The following is a 16,763-nucleotide window of genomic DNA, read 5'->3' as shown; positions in this document are numbered from 1 at the left end:
TTTTTTTTTTTTTTTTTTTTTTTTTTTGAGACGGAGTCTCGCTCTTTTGCCCAGGCTGGAGTGCAGTGGCCGGATCTCAGCTCACTGCAAGCTCCGCCTCCTGGGTTCACGCCATTCTCCTGCCTCAGCCTCCCGAGTAGCTGGGACTACAGGCGCCCGCCACCTTGCCCGGCTAGTTTTTTGTATTTCTTAGTAGAGACGGGGTTTCACCGTGTTAGCCAGGATGGTCTCGATCTCCTGACCTCGTGATCCACCCGTCTCGGCCTCCCAAAGTGCTGGGATTACAGGCTTGAGCCACCGCGCCCGGCCCAAACTTCTATTTTCAAAAAGAGCCGTGAGGCAGGCCTGTGCCTCCTGCAAGTCAGGATGCCTAAAAATGCCGTTCGGAGGGGAAGGCCCAGAAACAGCTTTTCCTAGGATTGGGCAACGTCTGGTGCAAAATCAAAAGTCTCGCATGGAGACACAAGGTCATGTGTGAGAACCTTGAGCTGGTCTCCACACGCCTGCAGCTGAGAGGCCGGAAACAAGGGGTTTCCTAGGTGTTGGCAATTCACTTATTGCCTGGTTTAGAGCTGGGGTGACCAGACAACAGAATGGGCAAACACGCCTGACTCTTGGATCTTCCTTCCTTCCTTCCTTGACGCAGTTTTGCTCTTGTTGCCCAGGCTAGAGTGCAGTGGCATGATCTCGGCTCACTGCGACCTCTGCCTCCTGGGTTCAAGCAATTTTCCTGCCTCAGTGTCCTGAGTAGCTGGTGTTACAGGCCCACACCACCATGCCCAGATAATTTTTTGTATGTTTTAGTAGAGACGTGATTTCACCATTTTGGCCAGGCTGGTCTCGAACTCCTGACCTCAGGTGATCCGCCCTCCTTAGCCTCCCAAAGTGCTGGGATTACAGGCATGAACCATCACACCTGGCCAGAGCCACACTTTTAAAACTGAGGTCTGTTGCTGGGTGGTCCCTGCTGTGGACCAGATTACGTGCCCCTCTCCCCGTGCATCTGTGAAGCCCTCACCCCAGATGTGACGGTGAGTGGAGGTGGGGCCCTGGGGGATGATTAGGGTTAGGTGAGGTCACGAGCGTGGGGCCCCCACGAGAGGATTGGTGCCCTTATGGGACGAGGACACAGCAAGCCAGGGAGAGAGCCCTCGCCAGAAACAGAACTGGTCAGCACCTTCATCTGGAACTTCGCCCCCTCCAGAAGTGTCAGAAGCGAATGCCTGCTGTCTAAGGCGCTTGGTGTGTGGTATTTTGTTATGGCAGCTCAAGCTGATACGGGAGCAAAAGCAAACCACAAGCAAGGGCGCGGAAGCTGCTGGCACCCTCAGCTGCAGCCAATGTTCAATACAGCCCAGTTCCGGGCCAGATGGACTCCAAATCCCACACTCAAGGCTGATTTGCCCCAGTTCCCGCTTTGGCCAAAAATTACAAGTCACGCTAAAAGGCGAGAAAAAGCAACAGTCTATAAAGACAAAGCAAGCTCAGAACCAGACTCAGATGTGACATGAAGTTGGGAATTATCAGACTGGGAATTTAAAATTACTATGATCAGGCTGGGCGAGGTGGCGCACGCCTGTAATTCTAGCACTTTGGGAGGCCGAGGCGGGCAGTTCAACTGAAGTCAGGAGATCAAGACCAGCCTGGCCAACATGGTGACAACCCATCTCTACTAAAAATACAAAAATTAGCTGGGCCGTGGTGGCGGGTGCCTGTCATCCCAGCTACTCAGGAGGCTGAGGCAGGAGAATCACTAGAACCCAGGAGGCGGAGACTGCAGTGAGCCAAGATGCTGCCACTGCACTCCAGCCAGGGCCACAGAGCAAGACAATGTCTCAAAAAAAAAAAAAACAGTAAAATTACGATGATCAATATGCTAATGGCGCTACTAGAAAAAGGAGGCAGCACATGAGAGCAGACGGTAACATAAGCAAAGAGATGGACGCTCTGGAAGGACAAGGCTGCTGGAGCACAGGAGATGCCAGGCGGAAATGCAGAGCGCCGTGGCCCGTCCGGAGGCTGCGCGTGTCTGAAGGAGAAATGCAGAGGGAACCACGAGCGGAGGCAGCAGAGCAGAGAGACAGATACAGAAGGTGTCGGAGGGCGGCGGGTGCCGGGAGGAGCCGAAAGAGGGAAGGGGAAGACATGGTGGAAGTAATAATGGCTGAGATTTGCCCACATTATTGACAGACACCAAACCGCACATCTAGGATGCTCAGTGACTGTGAAAAAAGACAAATGTCAAAAAATGGATCCTAAGGCACATCATATTCAAACTGCACAAAACCGAGCTGAAAACCTCGAGGGAAGCTGGGGGTGGGGGAACATCTGACCAAGAGTGGAAGCAGACGTTGGAAACAGCTCATCAGAAACGATGCGAGCGAGAGGAGAGTGGAGTGAAGTATTGGAAGTGCTGAGAAGAAAAATGTGCTAACTTATAATTCTATATCCAGTAAAGTTCTCCTTCAAAAGTGAAGGAGAAATAAAGATTTTCTCAGATAAACAGAAACTGAGGAACGTGTTACCAGTGGTCTGGCCCTGCAGAAAATGTTCAGAAAAGTTCCTTGGAAACAGGAAGAATGAGATAGATCAGAAACTCGCACATGCGTGAAAAAAGGAACAGCAGCAGAAAACAAATAAATGACAGGAAAGTAACATATTTTCTTTTTCTTAATTTCTCTAATAACTATTTGTTCAAAGTAATAATAGTAACAGTATATTACATGATTATAGCACAGGGATGAGTAAAATAAATGACAGAAATTTTGTTAAGTGTGGAAGTGAGAAATTGTAGGTACATTGCTGTGAGATAGCTGCACTCTAGTGAAGCAGTATAATGCTATTTGGAAGAGGGCTTAGAGTAGTCATAAATGATTATTGCAAATTCTGGGGAAATGCTAAATTTTTTTAGAAAAACAAGTATAGCCAGGCGCAGTGGCTTACGCCTGTAATCCCAGCACTTTGGGAGGCCGAGGCAGGTGGATCACCTGAGGTCGGGAGTTCAAGACCAGCCTGACCAACATGGAGAAACCCTGTCTCTACTAAAAATACAAAATTAGCCGGGGTGGTGATACATGCCTATAATCCCAGCTACTCGGGAGGCTGAGGCAGGAGAGAATCACTTGAACCTGGGAGGCGGAGGTTGCGGTGAGCTGAGATTGCGCCACTGCACTCCAGCCTGGGCAAAAAGAGCGAAACTCTGTCTCAAAAAAAAAAAAAAAAGAAAGAAAGAAAAAGAAAAACAAGTGTAACTGATAAGCTAAGAGAGGAGAGAGTATGGGATAAGATGCTCGATTAAAACCAGAGAAGGCAGAAAAAAAGAGGGGATGATAATAATAAAGACTAAGTGCAATGCAGAGAAAACAGTTAAGAATATGGCATATATATTAATCCAACTATATCAATAATCACTTTAAGTGTGAATAGCCTAAATACACCACTTGACAGATTTTCAGAGTGGATAAAAAGAACTAAGACCTGACCCTATATATATATGTTGTCTGTAAAAAACCCACTTTAAGTATAAAGACACACATAGTTTAAAAGTAAGGAATGAAGAAATATATCCTATGCTAAAATGAATCCAAGGACACTGGGGTAGCTATATTAATTTAGACAAAGAGTACTTTAGAACAAGGAAAATGATTGGTAGAAGGGGCATCACAACATGATAAAGGGGTTGTTTCTCTATGAAGACATAAAAATCATTCATGTTCATACATCTAATAACAAAGCATCAAAACACATGAAACAAAAGCTGATAAAGCTGTAAGGAGAGACACATCCTCCACTACTGTTGGAGACTTACTACCCTCTATCAGAATGAGCACATCCAGCAGGCAGAGGCTCAGTAAGAACATTGCTGAACTAAACAACACCGTTGGCCAGGTGCGGTGGCTCACGTCTGTCATCCCAGCACGGGAGGCCGAGGTGGGTGGATCACCTGAGGCTGGGAGTTTGGGACCAACCTGGGCAACACGGTGAAACTCCATCTCTACTTAAAAATATAAGAAGTAGGTGGGTGTGGTGGCACGTGCCTGTAATCCCAGCTACTCAGGAGGCTGAGGCAGGAGAATCACCTGAATCACAAGGTGGAGGTTGCAGTGAGCTGAGATCGCACCATTGCACTCCAGCCTGAGCGACAGAGAAAGAATCAGTCTCAAAAAAAAAAAAAAAAGATAAAAATAAAAAATAATAAACAACACCGTTGTTCGACTGGACATAATTGACATCTACAAATTATGTTATCCACCAACAGCGCAATACACATTCTTCTCAAGGTCACGTGGAGCATACAGCAAGATAAACCACATTCTGGGCCATAAAATACATCTTAACAAAATTTTGAAAATAAAAATAATGAAAAGTATGTTCTTATAGTGCAATTAAAGTAGAAATCAATAACAGAAATACAGCTGAAAACTTTAAAATGGATTTAACAACACACTTCTAAATAACAGATGGGCCAGAGTCTCAAGAGACCTTTTAAAAGGGTTTGAACTCGGCCAGGCGTGGTGGCTCACGCCTGTGATCCCAGCGCTTCTGGAGGCCAAGGCAGGCGGATCATGAGGTCAGGAGATCGAGACCAACCTGGCTAACACGGTGAAACCCCATCTCTACTAAAAATACAAAAATTAGCCGGGCGTGGTGGCGGGCGCCTGTAGTCCCAGTTACTCGGGAGGCTGAGGCAGGAGAATGGCGTGAACCTAGGAGGCAGAGGTTGCAGTGAGCCAAGATTGCGCCACTGCACTCCAGCCTGGTGACAGAGCGAGACTCCGTCAAAAAAAAAAAAAAAAAAAATTTTGAACTAAATAAGAGTAAAAATACACAACCTATCAGAATTTGTCAGGTGCAGGGAAAGCAGTGCACACAATAAAAAGGAAGAAAGATCTAAATCAATACTCAAAGCTTAAGAAACTAGAAAAAGAACTTCAAATCAAGCCTAAAGCAAGCAGAAGAAAATAAATAATAATTATGACAACTCTATGCCTCAAAATTTGATTTTAACTGAGATGAAATAGACTGATCACTAGAAAGACACAAACTACCAAGACTCACACCAGGAGAATTAGAAGAATCTGAAGAGTCCTCTGAGTATTAAAGAAATTGAATCAATAATTAATAATCATCCAAAAAGAAAGCACCAGTCCCTAATGGTTTCACTGGTGAATCTGACCAATCATTGAGGAAAGATATTATGTCAATTCACTACGATCTCTTCCAAAAATAGAAGCAGAGGGAGCACTTCTATCTTATTCGATGAGGTCAAAATTATCCTAATAGCAAAACCAGATAAAGACATTATAAGAAAGAAAAACTACAGACCAATGTAGTTCACGAATATAGATGCAAAAATTCTTTTTTTTTCCTTTTTTTGAGATAGAATCTCATTCTGTCGTCAGGCTGGAGTGCAGTGGCGTGACCTTGGCTCACTGCAACCTCCACCTTCCGGGTTCAAGTGATTCTCCTGCCTCAGCCTCCCGAGTAGCTGGGACTACAGGCACCTGCCACCTCGCCCAGCTAATTTTTGTATTTTTACTAGAGACAGGGTTTCACTATGTTAGCCAGGATGCTCTCAATCTCTTGACCTTGTGATCTGCCCACCTCAACCTCCCAAAGTGCTGGGATTACAGGCTTGAGCCACCGTGCCCGGCCTATAGATGCCAAAATTCTTAACAAAACATGGCAAGACCAATTTAACAATGTATGAAAATAATAATTACACTACATAACCAGGTGGCATTTATTCTAATTATGCAAAGCTTGTTCAAAATTTGTTCAGAAAACACATGATGTTATCAATCAATGCAGAAAAAAATTGGAAAAATCCAACATTCATTCAGAATAAAAACAATTAGCAAACTAGAAATAGAGGGAACTTCCTCAACTAGATTTTAAAAATTCAGCAAAAATCCTAGAGCTAAAGGCATTCTTTTTTTCTTTTCTTTTTTTGAGACAGTGTCTGTTGCCCAGGTTGGAGCGCAGTGGTGAGTTGCTGGGACTGCTGGCACACGCCACCATGCCTGGCTAACATTTTTGCAATTTTTGTGGAGATGGTGTTTGACCATGTTGCCCAGGCTTGTCTCAAGCTCCTGGGCTCAAGCTATCTGCCTGCTTTAGCCGCCCAGAGTGCTGGGATTACAGGCATGAGCCACCGCACTGGACAATGTCATTCTTTTTTTTGTTTTGTTTTATTTTTCAGATGGAGTTTCACTCTTGTTGCTCAGGCTGGAGTGTGATGGCACAATCGTGGCTCACCGCAACCTCCGCCTCCCAGGTTCAAACGATTCTCCTGCCTCAGCCTCCTGAGTAGCTGAATTTACAGAAATGTGCCACCACGCCTGGCTAATTTTTTGTATTTTTAGTAGAGATGGGGGTTTCTCCATGTTGGTCAGGCTGATCTCGAACTCCCGACCTCAGGTGATCCACCCACCTCGGTCTCCCAAAGTGGTGGGATTACAGGCATGAGCCACCGTGCCTAGCTGGGCGATGTCATTCTTTTTTTTTTTTTTTTTTTTTGAGGCAGAGTCTGGCTCTCTTGCCCAGGCTGCAGTGCACTGGCCGGATCTCAGCTCACTGGAAGCTCCGCCTCCTGCGTTCACGCCATTTTCCTGCCTCAGCCTCCCGAGTAGCTGGGACTACAGGCGCTCGCCACCTCGCCCGGCTAGTTTTTTGTGTTTTTTAGTAGAGATGGGGTTTCACTGTGTTTAGTAGAGACGGGGTTTCACTCGATCTCCTGACCTCGTGATCCACCCATCTTGGCCTCCCAAAGTGCTGGGATTACAGGCTTGAGCCACCGCGCCCGGCCGATGTCATTCTTAATGGTGAGAAAGCGGATGCTTTCTCCTAAGATTGGGAATAAGGCAAAGATGTCTCCCTCCTCTCACCACTCACATTCAACATTATACTTGAAGTCCTAGCTAGTGCAATAAGACAAGAAAAAGAAATACAATGTATATAGATTGAGAGGGAAGAAAGCTATCTTTGTTTGCAGATGACATGATTGTCTAGGTAAAAACACCAAATAATCAATAAAAAACTCCTGGCTCAGTGCAGTGGTTCATGCCTGTAATTCCAGCACTTTGGGAGGCTGACGTGGGCAGATCACCTGAGCTCAGGAGTTTGAGACCAGCCTGGCCAACATGGTGAAATCCTGTCTCTACTAAAAATACAAAAATTTGGCAGGTGTGGTGATGCACATCTGTAGTCTCAGTTACTTGGGAGCCTGAGGCAGGAGAATCGCTTGAACCTGGGAGGTAAAGGTTGCAGTGAGCCGAGATTGTGCCACTGCACTCCAGCTTGGGTGACAGAGTGAGACTCTGTCTCAGAAAAAAAAAAAAAAGTGTGTCTCTGATGGCTGTGTGTGGGGCTGTGGTCAGGGCCTCATGGGTCCCCCAGGAGCTGGGATGCCTGGCTGGCCTGCCCCGGCCACACAGCCCAACAGACCTCGGTTTTAAAGGTGTGCCTGTGACAGTACTTGGTGGGCCCCCTGGACATGACCAAGGAGAAGGTGAGGCCTCGGGCACTCAGGGACCCCCTGCCCAGCCTGGCCTGGCTCCTGCGCTGACTGCCTCACCCTCACCTCTTCTCTGCCCAGGATACAAAGTTAACATACAGAGGTCCATTGCTTTGCTTTATAACAGCAATGAACAATTGGAATTTGAAATTAAGAACCCAATATCACTTACTTTATCATGGGAAAATGAAATACTTAGGTACAAATCTAATAAAATTATGGATTTGTATGCAAAAACTGCAAAATTCTGATGAAAGAAATCGAAGATCTGAATAAATGAAGAGAGATTCTGTGTTCATCGATTGGAAGATACATTATTTCTAAGACAGCAATTTTTCCCAACTTGATCTACAGATTTAATGCAGTCCCAATTACACTACTAGTAAGCTATTTTGTGGATATTGACAAACTGACTCTAAGGTTTATGTGGAAAGGCAACAAACCCAGAATAGCTAGCACAATACTGCAGAAGAAAGAAAAGTAGAGTGCTGACATTCCCAACTTCAAGACTTACTCTAAACCTACAGTGATCAAGACGGTCTACGGTCTGGTATCGTGGACGAATAAACACATACGACAGTGGAACAGAATAAAGAGCTCAGGAACAGACTCACACCAACAGAGCCACCTGATCTTTGACAAAAGAGCAAAAGCAACACAATGGAGAAAAGGTGGCCTTTTTCAACACATGGTGCTGGATCAACTGGACTTCCACATGCCAACAACACCACCACAAAAAATTAATCCAGATGCAGACCTTACACCTTTCAGAAAATGAATCACACATCTAATGTAAAATACGAATCTATATGACTTCTAGCAGACAACAAGAGAAAATCTAGGTGACCTTGGGTTTAGTGATGAGTTTTTAGATACAACACAAAATACAATCCATGAAGGAAAAAAAATACTAAGTTGGATTTTTTTTTTTTCCCGAGATGGGAGTCTCGCTCTGTGATCCAGGCTGGAGTGCAATGGCGTGATCTCAGCTCACTGCAACCTCCGTCTCCCAGGTTCAAGCGATTCTCCTGCCTCGGCCTCCTGAGTAAGTGGGATTACAGGTGCCCACTACCATGCCCAGCTAATTTTCATATTTTTTTAGTAGAGATGGGGTTTCACCATCTTGGCCAGGCTGATCTCGAACTCCTGACATCAGGTGATTGGCCTGCCTTGGCCTCCCAAAGTGCTGGGATTACAGGCATGAGCCACCATGCCTGGCCAATTGGACTTTATTATAATAAAATTTAAAACTATTTTGCAAAATACAGTGTAAAGTGAATTAAAAGGCAAGCCACATCCTGGTAGAAAATATTTGCAAATCATTCTTCTGTTTTTGTAGAGATGGGGTCTTGCTATATTGCCCAGGTTGGTCTCAAATTCCTGGCCTCAAGTGATTCTCCCACCTCAGCCTTCCTATAGAGGGAGCCACTGCTCCTGGTGTCAGCATCACCTTTTTTTTTTTTTCTCTCTCTTTTTTTTTTTGAGATGGAGTCTTGTTCTGTCGCCCAGGCTAGAGTGCAGTGGTATGATCTCAGCTCACTGTAGGTCCTGGGCAGGAGGACCTGAGGAGGAGAACCCAGCTCCTGGGTTCAAGCAATTCTCCTGCCTCAGCCTCCCGAGTAGCTGGGACTACTGGCATACACCACCGTGTCTGGATAATTTTTTGTATTTTAATAGAGACGGTTTCACCGTGTTGCCCAGGCTGGTCTCAAACTCTTGACCTCAGGTGATCTGCCTGCCCTGACCTTCCAAAGTGCTGGGATTAGAGACATGAGCCACCCCGCCCAGCCTGAGCATGACTTTTGAATACAAGTTTAACTTTCTCATGCCAGAAGCAGGGCTTAGTCACCCTTGACAGTTTCCAGTTCTGCACCTAAATGGCTCAAGCTGAAAGCAGCCACAAGAACTTAGAGGCATCTCTCCTGCCCAGAAGCCTGGGCTTCCCACTTCTCCCCCTTTCCTTTAGAAAAGGCCGTTCAGACATTTGCCCATGAACTTAAGGGACATGCTCTCTATTCCCTCATGTTTGCTGCTAGCAGAGCCCCTGCTCCGCCTGACTTGCCATTTCTGCCTCCTGTGAACGGTGGACCCCCAGAAAAACATCACAGAACTGCCGTCCTACCATCCTGGGCAGCACAGCAAGACTCTGTCTCTAAAAAAAAAAATTACCCAGGTGTGGTGGGGCATACCTGTAGTCCCAGCTACTTGGGAGGCTGAGGCAGGAGAATTGCTTGAATCTGGGAGGCAGAGGTTGCAGTGAGCCGAGATCGCGCCATTGCACTCCAGCCTGGGTGACAGAGTAAGACCCTATCTCCAATAAATAAATAAATAAGTAAATAAAAATAAAAATAAAACTCTTTAAATGATAAGAAAACAAATAACCTAATCAAACAGGGCAAAAGATCTAAACAGACAACTCACCAAAGATTAAGACGTACAGATGGCAGATATGTAAATGAAAAGACGTGCGACATCATCTGTCATTAGGGGATTGTAAATTACAACAATAATGAGATGCTACCGTACACCCATCAGATTGCAGTTCCACCAAACGCTGGTGAGATTGCAGAGCAGCAGGAAATCTCACTCATCACTGGTGGGAAGGAACAGAGCAAGCCGCCTTCTGGCCTCAGTAAGACTGAAGGCAAAAGAAACTCTTCATCAACCCCGTATTCTACTCGGTGACACTGTTCTCCGTGGGGTGCGGGTGAACAATCCTGACATGGCTATACCCCTGTGCTGGAATCAGACAATTAAGTGCATGGGCGGAGGACGGGTCCCAGGCGTTCCACTGTTGGATGGGAATTCACATAGCAGCAAGAGGAAGAAGCCAGATTGAGCCGTGCTGCTGTGGACCAGGGCTGGAGACGTCAGCTCGAGCACAATGGTCATGTGCAGGAACATTTGCAGCTCTGTGCACACTCAGGGGACACGCAAGAGCTGGCAGAGCATGGCTGCCTCTCGCTCTGCTGGCCGAGACGGCCTGGAAGCAGCGACCCCTGCAACCAGCACTGCCGGCCCCCAGGCCGCGGCTCCCATTACTGCTTTCCAACAGAAGGAGCCGGGCTCCCTGGAGAAGTGGCTGATGGCAAGACCAGGACAGGAAATACACAATGAGCCGAGGGCATCCTGTGGAGCTAAAAATCGAGGAATTTCAAAACCAAGCCAGGCTGAGCGCAGTGCCTCACACCAGTGATCCCAGCACTTTGGGAGACTGAGGTGGGCGGATCACTTGAGGTCAGGAGTTGGAGACCATCCTGGCAACATGGTGAAACCCCGTCTCTACTAAAAATACAAAAATTAGCCGGGCGTGGTGGTGCACACCTGTGATCGAAGCTACTTGGGAGGCTGAGGCAGGAAATCGCTTGAACTTGGGGGCAGAGGTTGTAGTGAGCCGAGATGGACCCCATCTCAAAAACAAAACAAAACAAAACAAAAATAAAAAACCAAAAAATAAACCAAAGCAAAACCCCACAGTGATGGGGTCATGTCAAAAGAGCACAGGAGCCAAGCAGAAGAGCCCCCAGTGGCCAAAGCTGGACTCACACGAGCAAGAAAATAAACAAAATCGCATTGAATTATAACCTAAGCACACGACACTCCTAAGTCTAGACTGACATAAATAAACGGTTGAATAACTTAGTAAATGGGGAGAAGAGACAAATCTCTCATGCAAAATAATTCCAGATAAATTACACAGATGGTCTCCCTGGTCCCTGGTTCCCACGGCCCTGGCCTGTGGGAGGCCTGCTGGGATTGGGGCTGCTTGGTCAGGGGCCCTGCCTGCCTTTCCAGACTGCCCCTGAGGCAGCCCTGGGGCCAGGAGGAGGCCCCTAAACCCGCCAGATGCTGAGATAAAGACCTCAGCCTTTCGCCATGTTCAGCAGGCTCGCAGCAGGTGACCAGGGCCAGGCAGCGTCCGCAGGCAGAACAAGACACGGGGAAGGCAGGAGGTGACCCGCCGTCTTTACAGTTCTCCTTTGTGGCTCAGCCCCAAGGCCACCGTGTGGACGGCTTCCCAGCCCCAACATAGAGCCTCCTTCCCCCGGCCCACTCACTATCCATCCAGGTCTCCCCTGAGCCAGGGTCTTAGACGGGAGGACCACCTGCCCTGGAGGTCACCCCCCTGCATTTTCCCACACACCTTGGCACACCTGACTCCATAAGGTCCTTGGGCCTCCGTCCCCAACATCTCGGCCAGGGCCGGACCTGCCCTTGTACCCTCTCTCAGCCAGGGCCGGACCTGCCCCCGTACCCTCTCAGCCAGGGTCAGACCTGCCCCCGTGCCCTCTCTTAGCCAGGGCCGGACCTGCCCCCGTACCCTCTCAGCCAAGGCCGGACCTGCCCCCGCACCCTCTCAGCCAAGGCCGGACCTGCCCCCGTGCCCTCTCTCAGCCAGGGCCGGATCTGCTCACTCATCACTCATGCTGGCTCCTCCCAAGGTGGTCAGGGGTGGCCTCTAGGAACGGTGCCCCTTTCCCCCTCTGCAGGTGCCTCACACCCGCTCTGGCCGGATCGCAGGCAGGGGGCAGATGCGTCTGGCCGTTGCAGCTCGGCACAGCCACAGAAGCCGTGGGCCTCCTCTCCCTGGAGCAATGCCCACCCCGGGACCTGCCCAGGCGAGCACAATACCACCTGCCACCACCGGCCTCTGCGCAGGCAGCGAGACGGGGGAGCCGTGCTCAGCGTGTGGTACCTGGCCGCGGCGCGTCTCGCAGTTGTGGAGGTAGCTCAGGTGATAGATCTTCAGGTCCAACGTGGCGAAATTCAGGTACTTCAAGAACACCTGAAACGGGAATCGCCACAAGAGGAGTTAAAATTCCAGCTTTCAGACATGTGCCCCCGTGGGTATTTTGCAGGAGAAACATGCCCTCCTGAGGCTGCCCAGACACGCCAGGAAGCTGTGCCCAGTACACAGACATGGACTGGCACACACAAGCTCAGGTGCACAGGGCGGGCACGCAAGCTGTCTCTCTGTCACACACACACACACACACACACAGGTGTGCGCAGACAGGAGCACAGCGATGTGCAGACGAGCACACGGAGCTCAACAGCCCATCAGACACGCAGCACAGAACACGTGGGCGGGCAGGCGGGCAGGCGGGCAGGCAGACGTGCCACACAGAACACGCAGGTGGGCAGGCAGGCAAGGAGGCAGACACGCGGCTGCCCAGGCGCCCCCCGTACTCACGTCTTCGTCTTCGCTGGTGAAGAATGGGCCGTTGAGCTTGTTCACCGCCATGATCACCGCCACGACGTCTTTGCCATTCATGATGGGTGTGGCCAGGATATTCTTTGTCTTGTAGTCAGTGAGCTCGTCAGCAAATGAGCTGAAGTGAGGGCACTGCCGCAGGAGAGGAAAGAGGCTAAAGAGGCTGTCGCTGCGTGGGCCTGGGGCCCACACCACTGGGGTTGCTGCCAAGCTCTGCGGAGGCCACTGCCATCCAGGTGTGAGGCGCCCGGGGGCCCTGCTGGGCACTGGAACGTGGCCACTGGGCGATGAGAGCTGGGCCTGTCCCTGTGACTCCAGCCTGGCTCCGTGCACCTCTGTGCGGAGGATGCTGGTGCCCCCCAGTGCTCAGTCCAGCAGACCTATACAGGCCTCACGGGTGGCCCCACCCTGCCTGGCACCTCCCGTGCCGTCCCACACCTGCCACCCTCCAGCAGCGTTGGGCCTCCTGGATGCTTGTTGAGCCTGCCTGCTCACCTTGTCCCTGAAGCCTACTGGTGTCCGCCACCCTCTCCTGCCTTCAGCCCCCTTCAGGACACTCCTACACTCTTCCCCAAGAGACAGCCCTTGGTAGGATGCGGGATGAGCCCATTCTGATTGCGGGCTTGTTCGTGGGACACTTTAGCCAGGGCAGGTGCAGCTGGCAAGCCGGGGTGGGAGTCCTGGCAGCCCTGGGGTCTATACGCTACCCCTCTGGCCTCCCAGGCTCACACTCGTAGGGTCTGGGGCCCACCGTGATGAGAACTTTGCCTGCCTCTGGCTCCTGGGGGCTCCCCACCCACCCTCACTCCTACCCTCACTCCCACCAGATTCAGAGCAGCCCCTCCTCTCTTTGGTTTTAGGTTCCGGCCCCCCAAGGAACAGGTCAGCTGAGCTCTGCCTCTGCCCAGACGCACTGAGGGTTACTGAGACCAGGCACCCCCAAGCGACCAGGATTCTGTCCTTCAGAGAGTTGGATGTGACCCCAGACCCTCCTCTTACTTCCTGGTTCTGACATTTGTTTACATGAGGCCAGGGTGCCCTGGGGCAGTGACCCAGATCAATGGCTCCCGAGTGGGCCCTGCTGGGGTCTGGACTTCCCACCTGTGCGACCTGCAGCAGGCACAGGGCAGTTCTACGGCCTTCTCCTCACTAGTCCATGAGGCAAAAATAACAGGCTCTGCCCTCAGCCACCGCACCAGCTGAACGGGAGCTCCTGGGATGAGCCTCACATCTCGTGCTGTTTCTAGGGATGGCAGCCCTGCAGCGGCAGAGGGCGACTCCTCGCAACTTCCCTCCACCCGCTTCCCCAGAGGAAGCCTGCTGGGGGCTGGCCGAGGTGCCAGAATGCTCCTAAATGGCACCCATCCTTCCTGCTCCTCCTTTCCTGATTCTTGGAGATGCAGCTGCTGCCCATAGCCACGTGGGCTGGTGTTGAAGGAAAACCAGCGTTTAAAAATGGTGCAGCAGGAAGACGGGTGAGTGAGCCCTGGCAGGCGTGGCAGCATGGGCAGTGGGGCAATCATCCCTTTACTGGATCTGAAACAGAGGGGTGGTCCCTGAGGGAGGGCTCATCTCACTACCTGCATCCCCTAAGGGCTCATCTCGGCACCTGCGTCCCCTGAGCCAAGCACAGCACGCTCTTGCCTGCTTGTTGTGGTGCCTGTTGTGCCTGTGGCGGTTTGGACAGTGTCTCCCCCACCAGCTGTCAGTGCTACAGTGGCCACCATGTGTGCTCTCTGCTGAATTCAGATTCTCTGTGACTGTTTCTCTCCCTTTCTACCTGGAGTCCATCCTTTTAACCCAACACTTGCCAACCTCACTGACACTCTCGCTTGGGGCCCTTCCCTGGCTGCTGACCTTCACAGCATGACCTTCACATAAACCAGTGATTCTGGAAAGAGCACAGCGTGACCCTGAGACAGCGCCACACAGATCCACACAATGTGACCCTCATAACCCTCAGATGGCACCACACGGATCCACACAAAAGGATGCTTAGACAGTGCCTCCTGGATCCACATGTGATCCTCAGATGGCATCACACAAGATGACCCTCAGATGGTGCCACACACAAATCCATGTGACCCTCAGTGCCACACGGATCCACACAGCATGACTCTCAGCTGATGCCACATGGATTCACACAACGTGACCCTCAGATGGTGCCACACAGATCACAGCATGGCACCTGGACATATACCAGCAATTCTGGAAAGAGCACAACATGACCCTCAGACAGCGCCACAGGGATCCACACAATGTAACCCTCAGAAACACAACGTGACCGTCAGATGGTGTCACACGGATCCACACAACGTGACCCTCAGACGGCACCACAGGGATCCACACAATGTAACCCTCAGAAACACAACGTGACCCTCAGACAGCGCCACAGGAATCCACACAACGTGACCCTCAGAAACACAACGTGACCGTCAGACAGCGCCACAGGGATCCACACAATGTGACCCTCAGATGGTGCCCCATAGTCACACAGGCTATGGTTGATGAATGTTCAGCCTCACTTCTCTTGTCAGCTTTGTCTCTACCAGTTTCTTCCTGGATCTCAGACCTGACTGTCACTTCTCTCTGCCCCACACATTTTCACAGCTCTAGTTTCACAAAGAAAGTATGGGAACAGCCACAGAGCCTTCCCACCTCTCTCTTGTGGCCTGCCCTCCACCCAAGAACCTCACACTATTTGTCACCTTCTCTTCTTCATAGTCTCTCCCCATCCTGGGATTTAAGTGCACTCGGGACTCTGTAAAATGCTCTCTCAGCCCGTTCGTCTGCCGTCCTCTCTCCTTCACAGCTGCTCCTGGATCCCTTGCCTTCCTGGCTGCATCACTGGTCTCAGCAGGTGCCTGGCTCCATTTCAGCTCTCCCAGCTGAGGTGGGTGGGCCGCAGTTACCATCCTGATGCCAACAGCCTCTCTCCTTCACCGCTGACCCCATTCACTCCCTGGTCCTTCCAGGCCTGTGCCAGATACACCCTTGGCCCCAGCACTGAGACCTTCACCCTGAGGTTTTGTGACTGCAGCCCCTTGGTGTCTCCCCAGCCCCCACACACTTAGGAGCGAGAGGAACAGCTCTTTAGAGGTCCAGAGCAGGGAGCCAGAACTGGGGCTTGGTCACCACGGAGGTTCTGCCAGAAGCTATGCTCCTCTGAGCAGATGGTTTTGAGTGAGGTTGCCCCTCGTTCCTCCTTCCCTGTACCTTGTCAGGCCTCTGGGAGCAGCTGGTCCAGCGACTTCCCAGGAACATCTGTACCAAGCCCCAGCTTGCACTCTGCCCTCCTCAGCTTCCCTGACACCACAGGGAATGTTTACTTTTTTGTAAATCTGCCATCAAGACTGTGAAGAGTCCCACATGGAAACATCCGGCCGCTCTCTCACTGACACCGGCTCTTCTTTCCTCGGCGTCTGGTCACTCTGCTGCCCGTGCATGGATGGGCACTTGGTACCAGCCGGGCCGCAGCCACCTTGGTCCCAGCTTGGCTGGTGCAGCTTCCAGCCTCAGTGGCTCCCTTCCCCGCCCCTGTTGGCCCAGCAGCCCGACCCCAGCCCAGCCTTCACTTCCTGGGATGACAGCCCTGCAAACTCCCCTCAGCCACAGGGACGGACCCTCAGCCTCTACGTCCGACTGCCAGCTGCCCCACCCGTTGTGAAATGCAGCCACACCATGGTGAAGATTAACTTGTGGCCTCCGCCGTCCCCCCCGTCCCTCCTCTCTGGTGCCCTCTGGGCTCTATGTCCCCCCGTGGTGATGCTCCGTGGGAGGGTCCCCCGCTGGCCTCCCCTCTCTCCTCCTTGGTACCCTCTGGGCTCTGTGTCCCCTGTAGTGATGCCTGGCTGGGGGGTCCTTGCCTGCTGGTCTCTTCCTCTCCACTGTCCAGTCCGGGCTTCCCTGCTTCCCCAGAGCCTCCTGGTCAGACGTGCCAGGAGCCTCACCTGGGAGCGGGCGGCAGCTGTGGACTGTCAGGCTCCTGGGAACCCCCTGCATCTGCTCTGCCTCTAGCAGGCCAGGGGGCTG

The 16,763-nt window shown here is 51.0% G+C and overlaps 1 protein-coding gene across 1 annotated transcript in view; it reads right to left on the bottom strand.

Annotated features, from left to right (window-relative positions):
• PDE6B (phosphodiesterase 6B) overlaps nucleotides 1–16,763 on the bottom strand; it is a 43,660-nt gene that overhangs the window by 22,705 nt on the left and 4,192 nt on the right. The window contains exons 2-3 of the mRNA XM_025386397.1: nucleotides 12,711–12,863; nucleotides 12,213–12,302 (exon numbers count right to left, since the gene is read on the bottom strand). Of these exons, the coding sequence (XP_025242182.1) occupies nucleotides 12,213–12,302; nucleotides 12,711–12,863 (243 nt within the window). The remainder of the gene's footprint in view (nucleotides 1–12,212; nucleotides 12,303–12,710; nucleotides 12,864–16,763) is intronic.

This window comes from Theropithecus gelada, chromosome 5, assembly GCF_003255815.1.
Source record: "Theropithecus gelada isolate Dixy chromosome 5, Tgel_1.0, whole genome shotgun sequence".
NCBI classification, from domain to species: Eukaryota; Metazoa; Chordata; class Mammalia; order Primates; family Cercopithecidae; genus Theropithecus; species Theropithecus gelada.
Note: the sequence above shows the minus strand (reverse complement) of the source record. Positions and strands in the feature narration are given on the sequence as shown.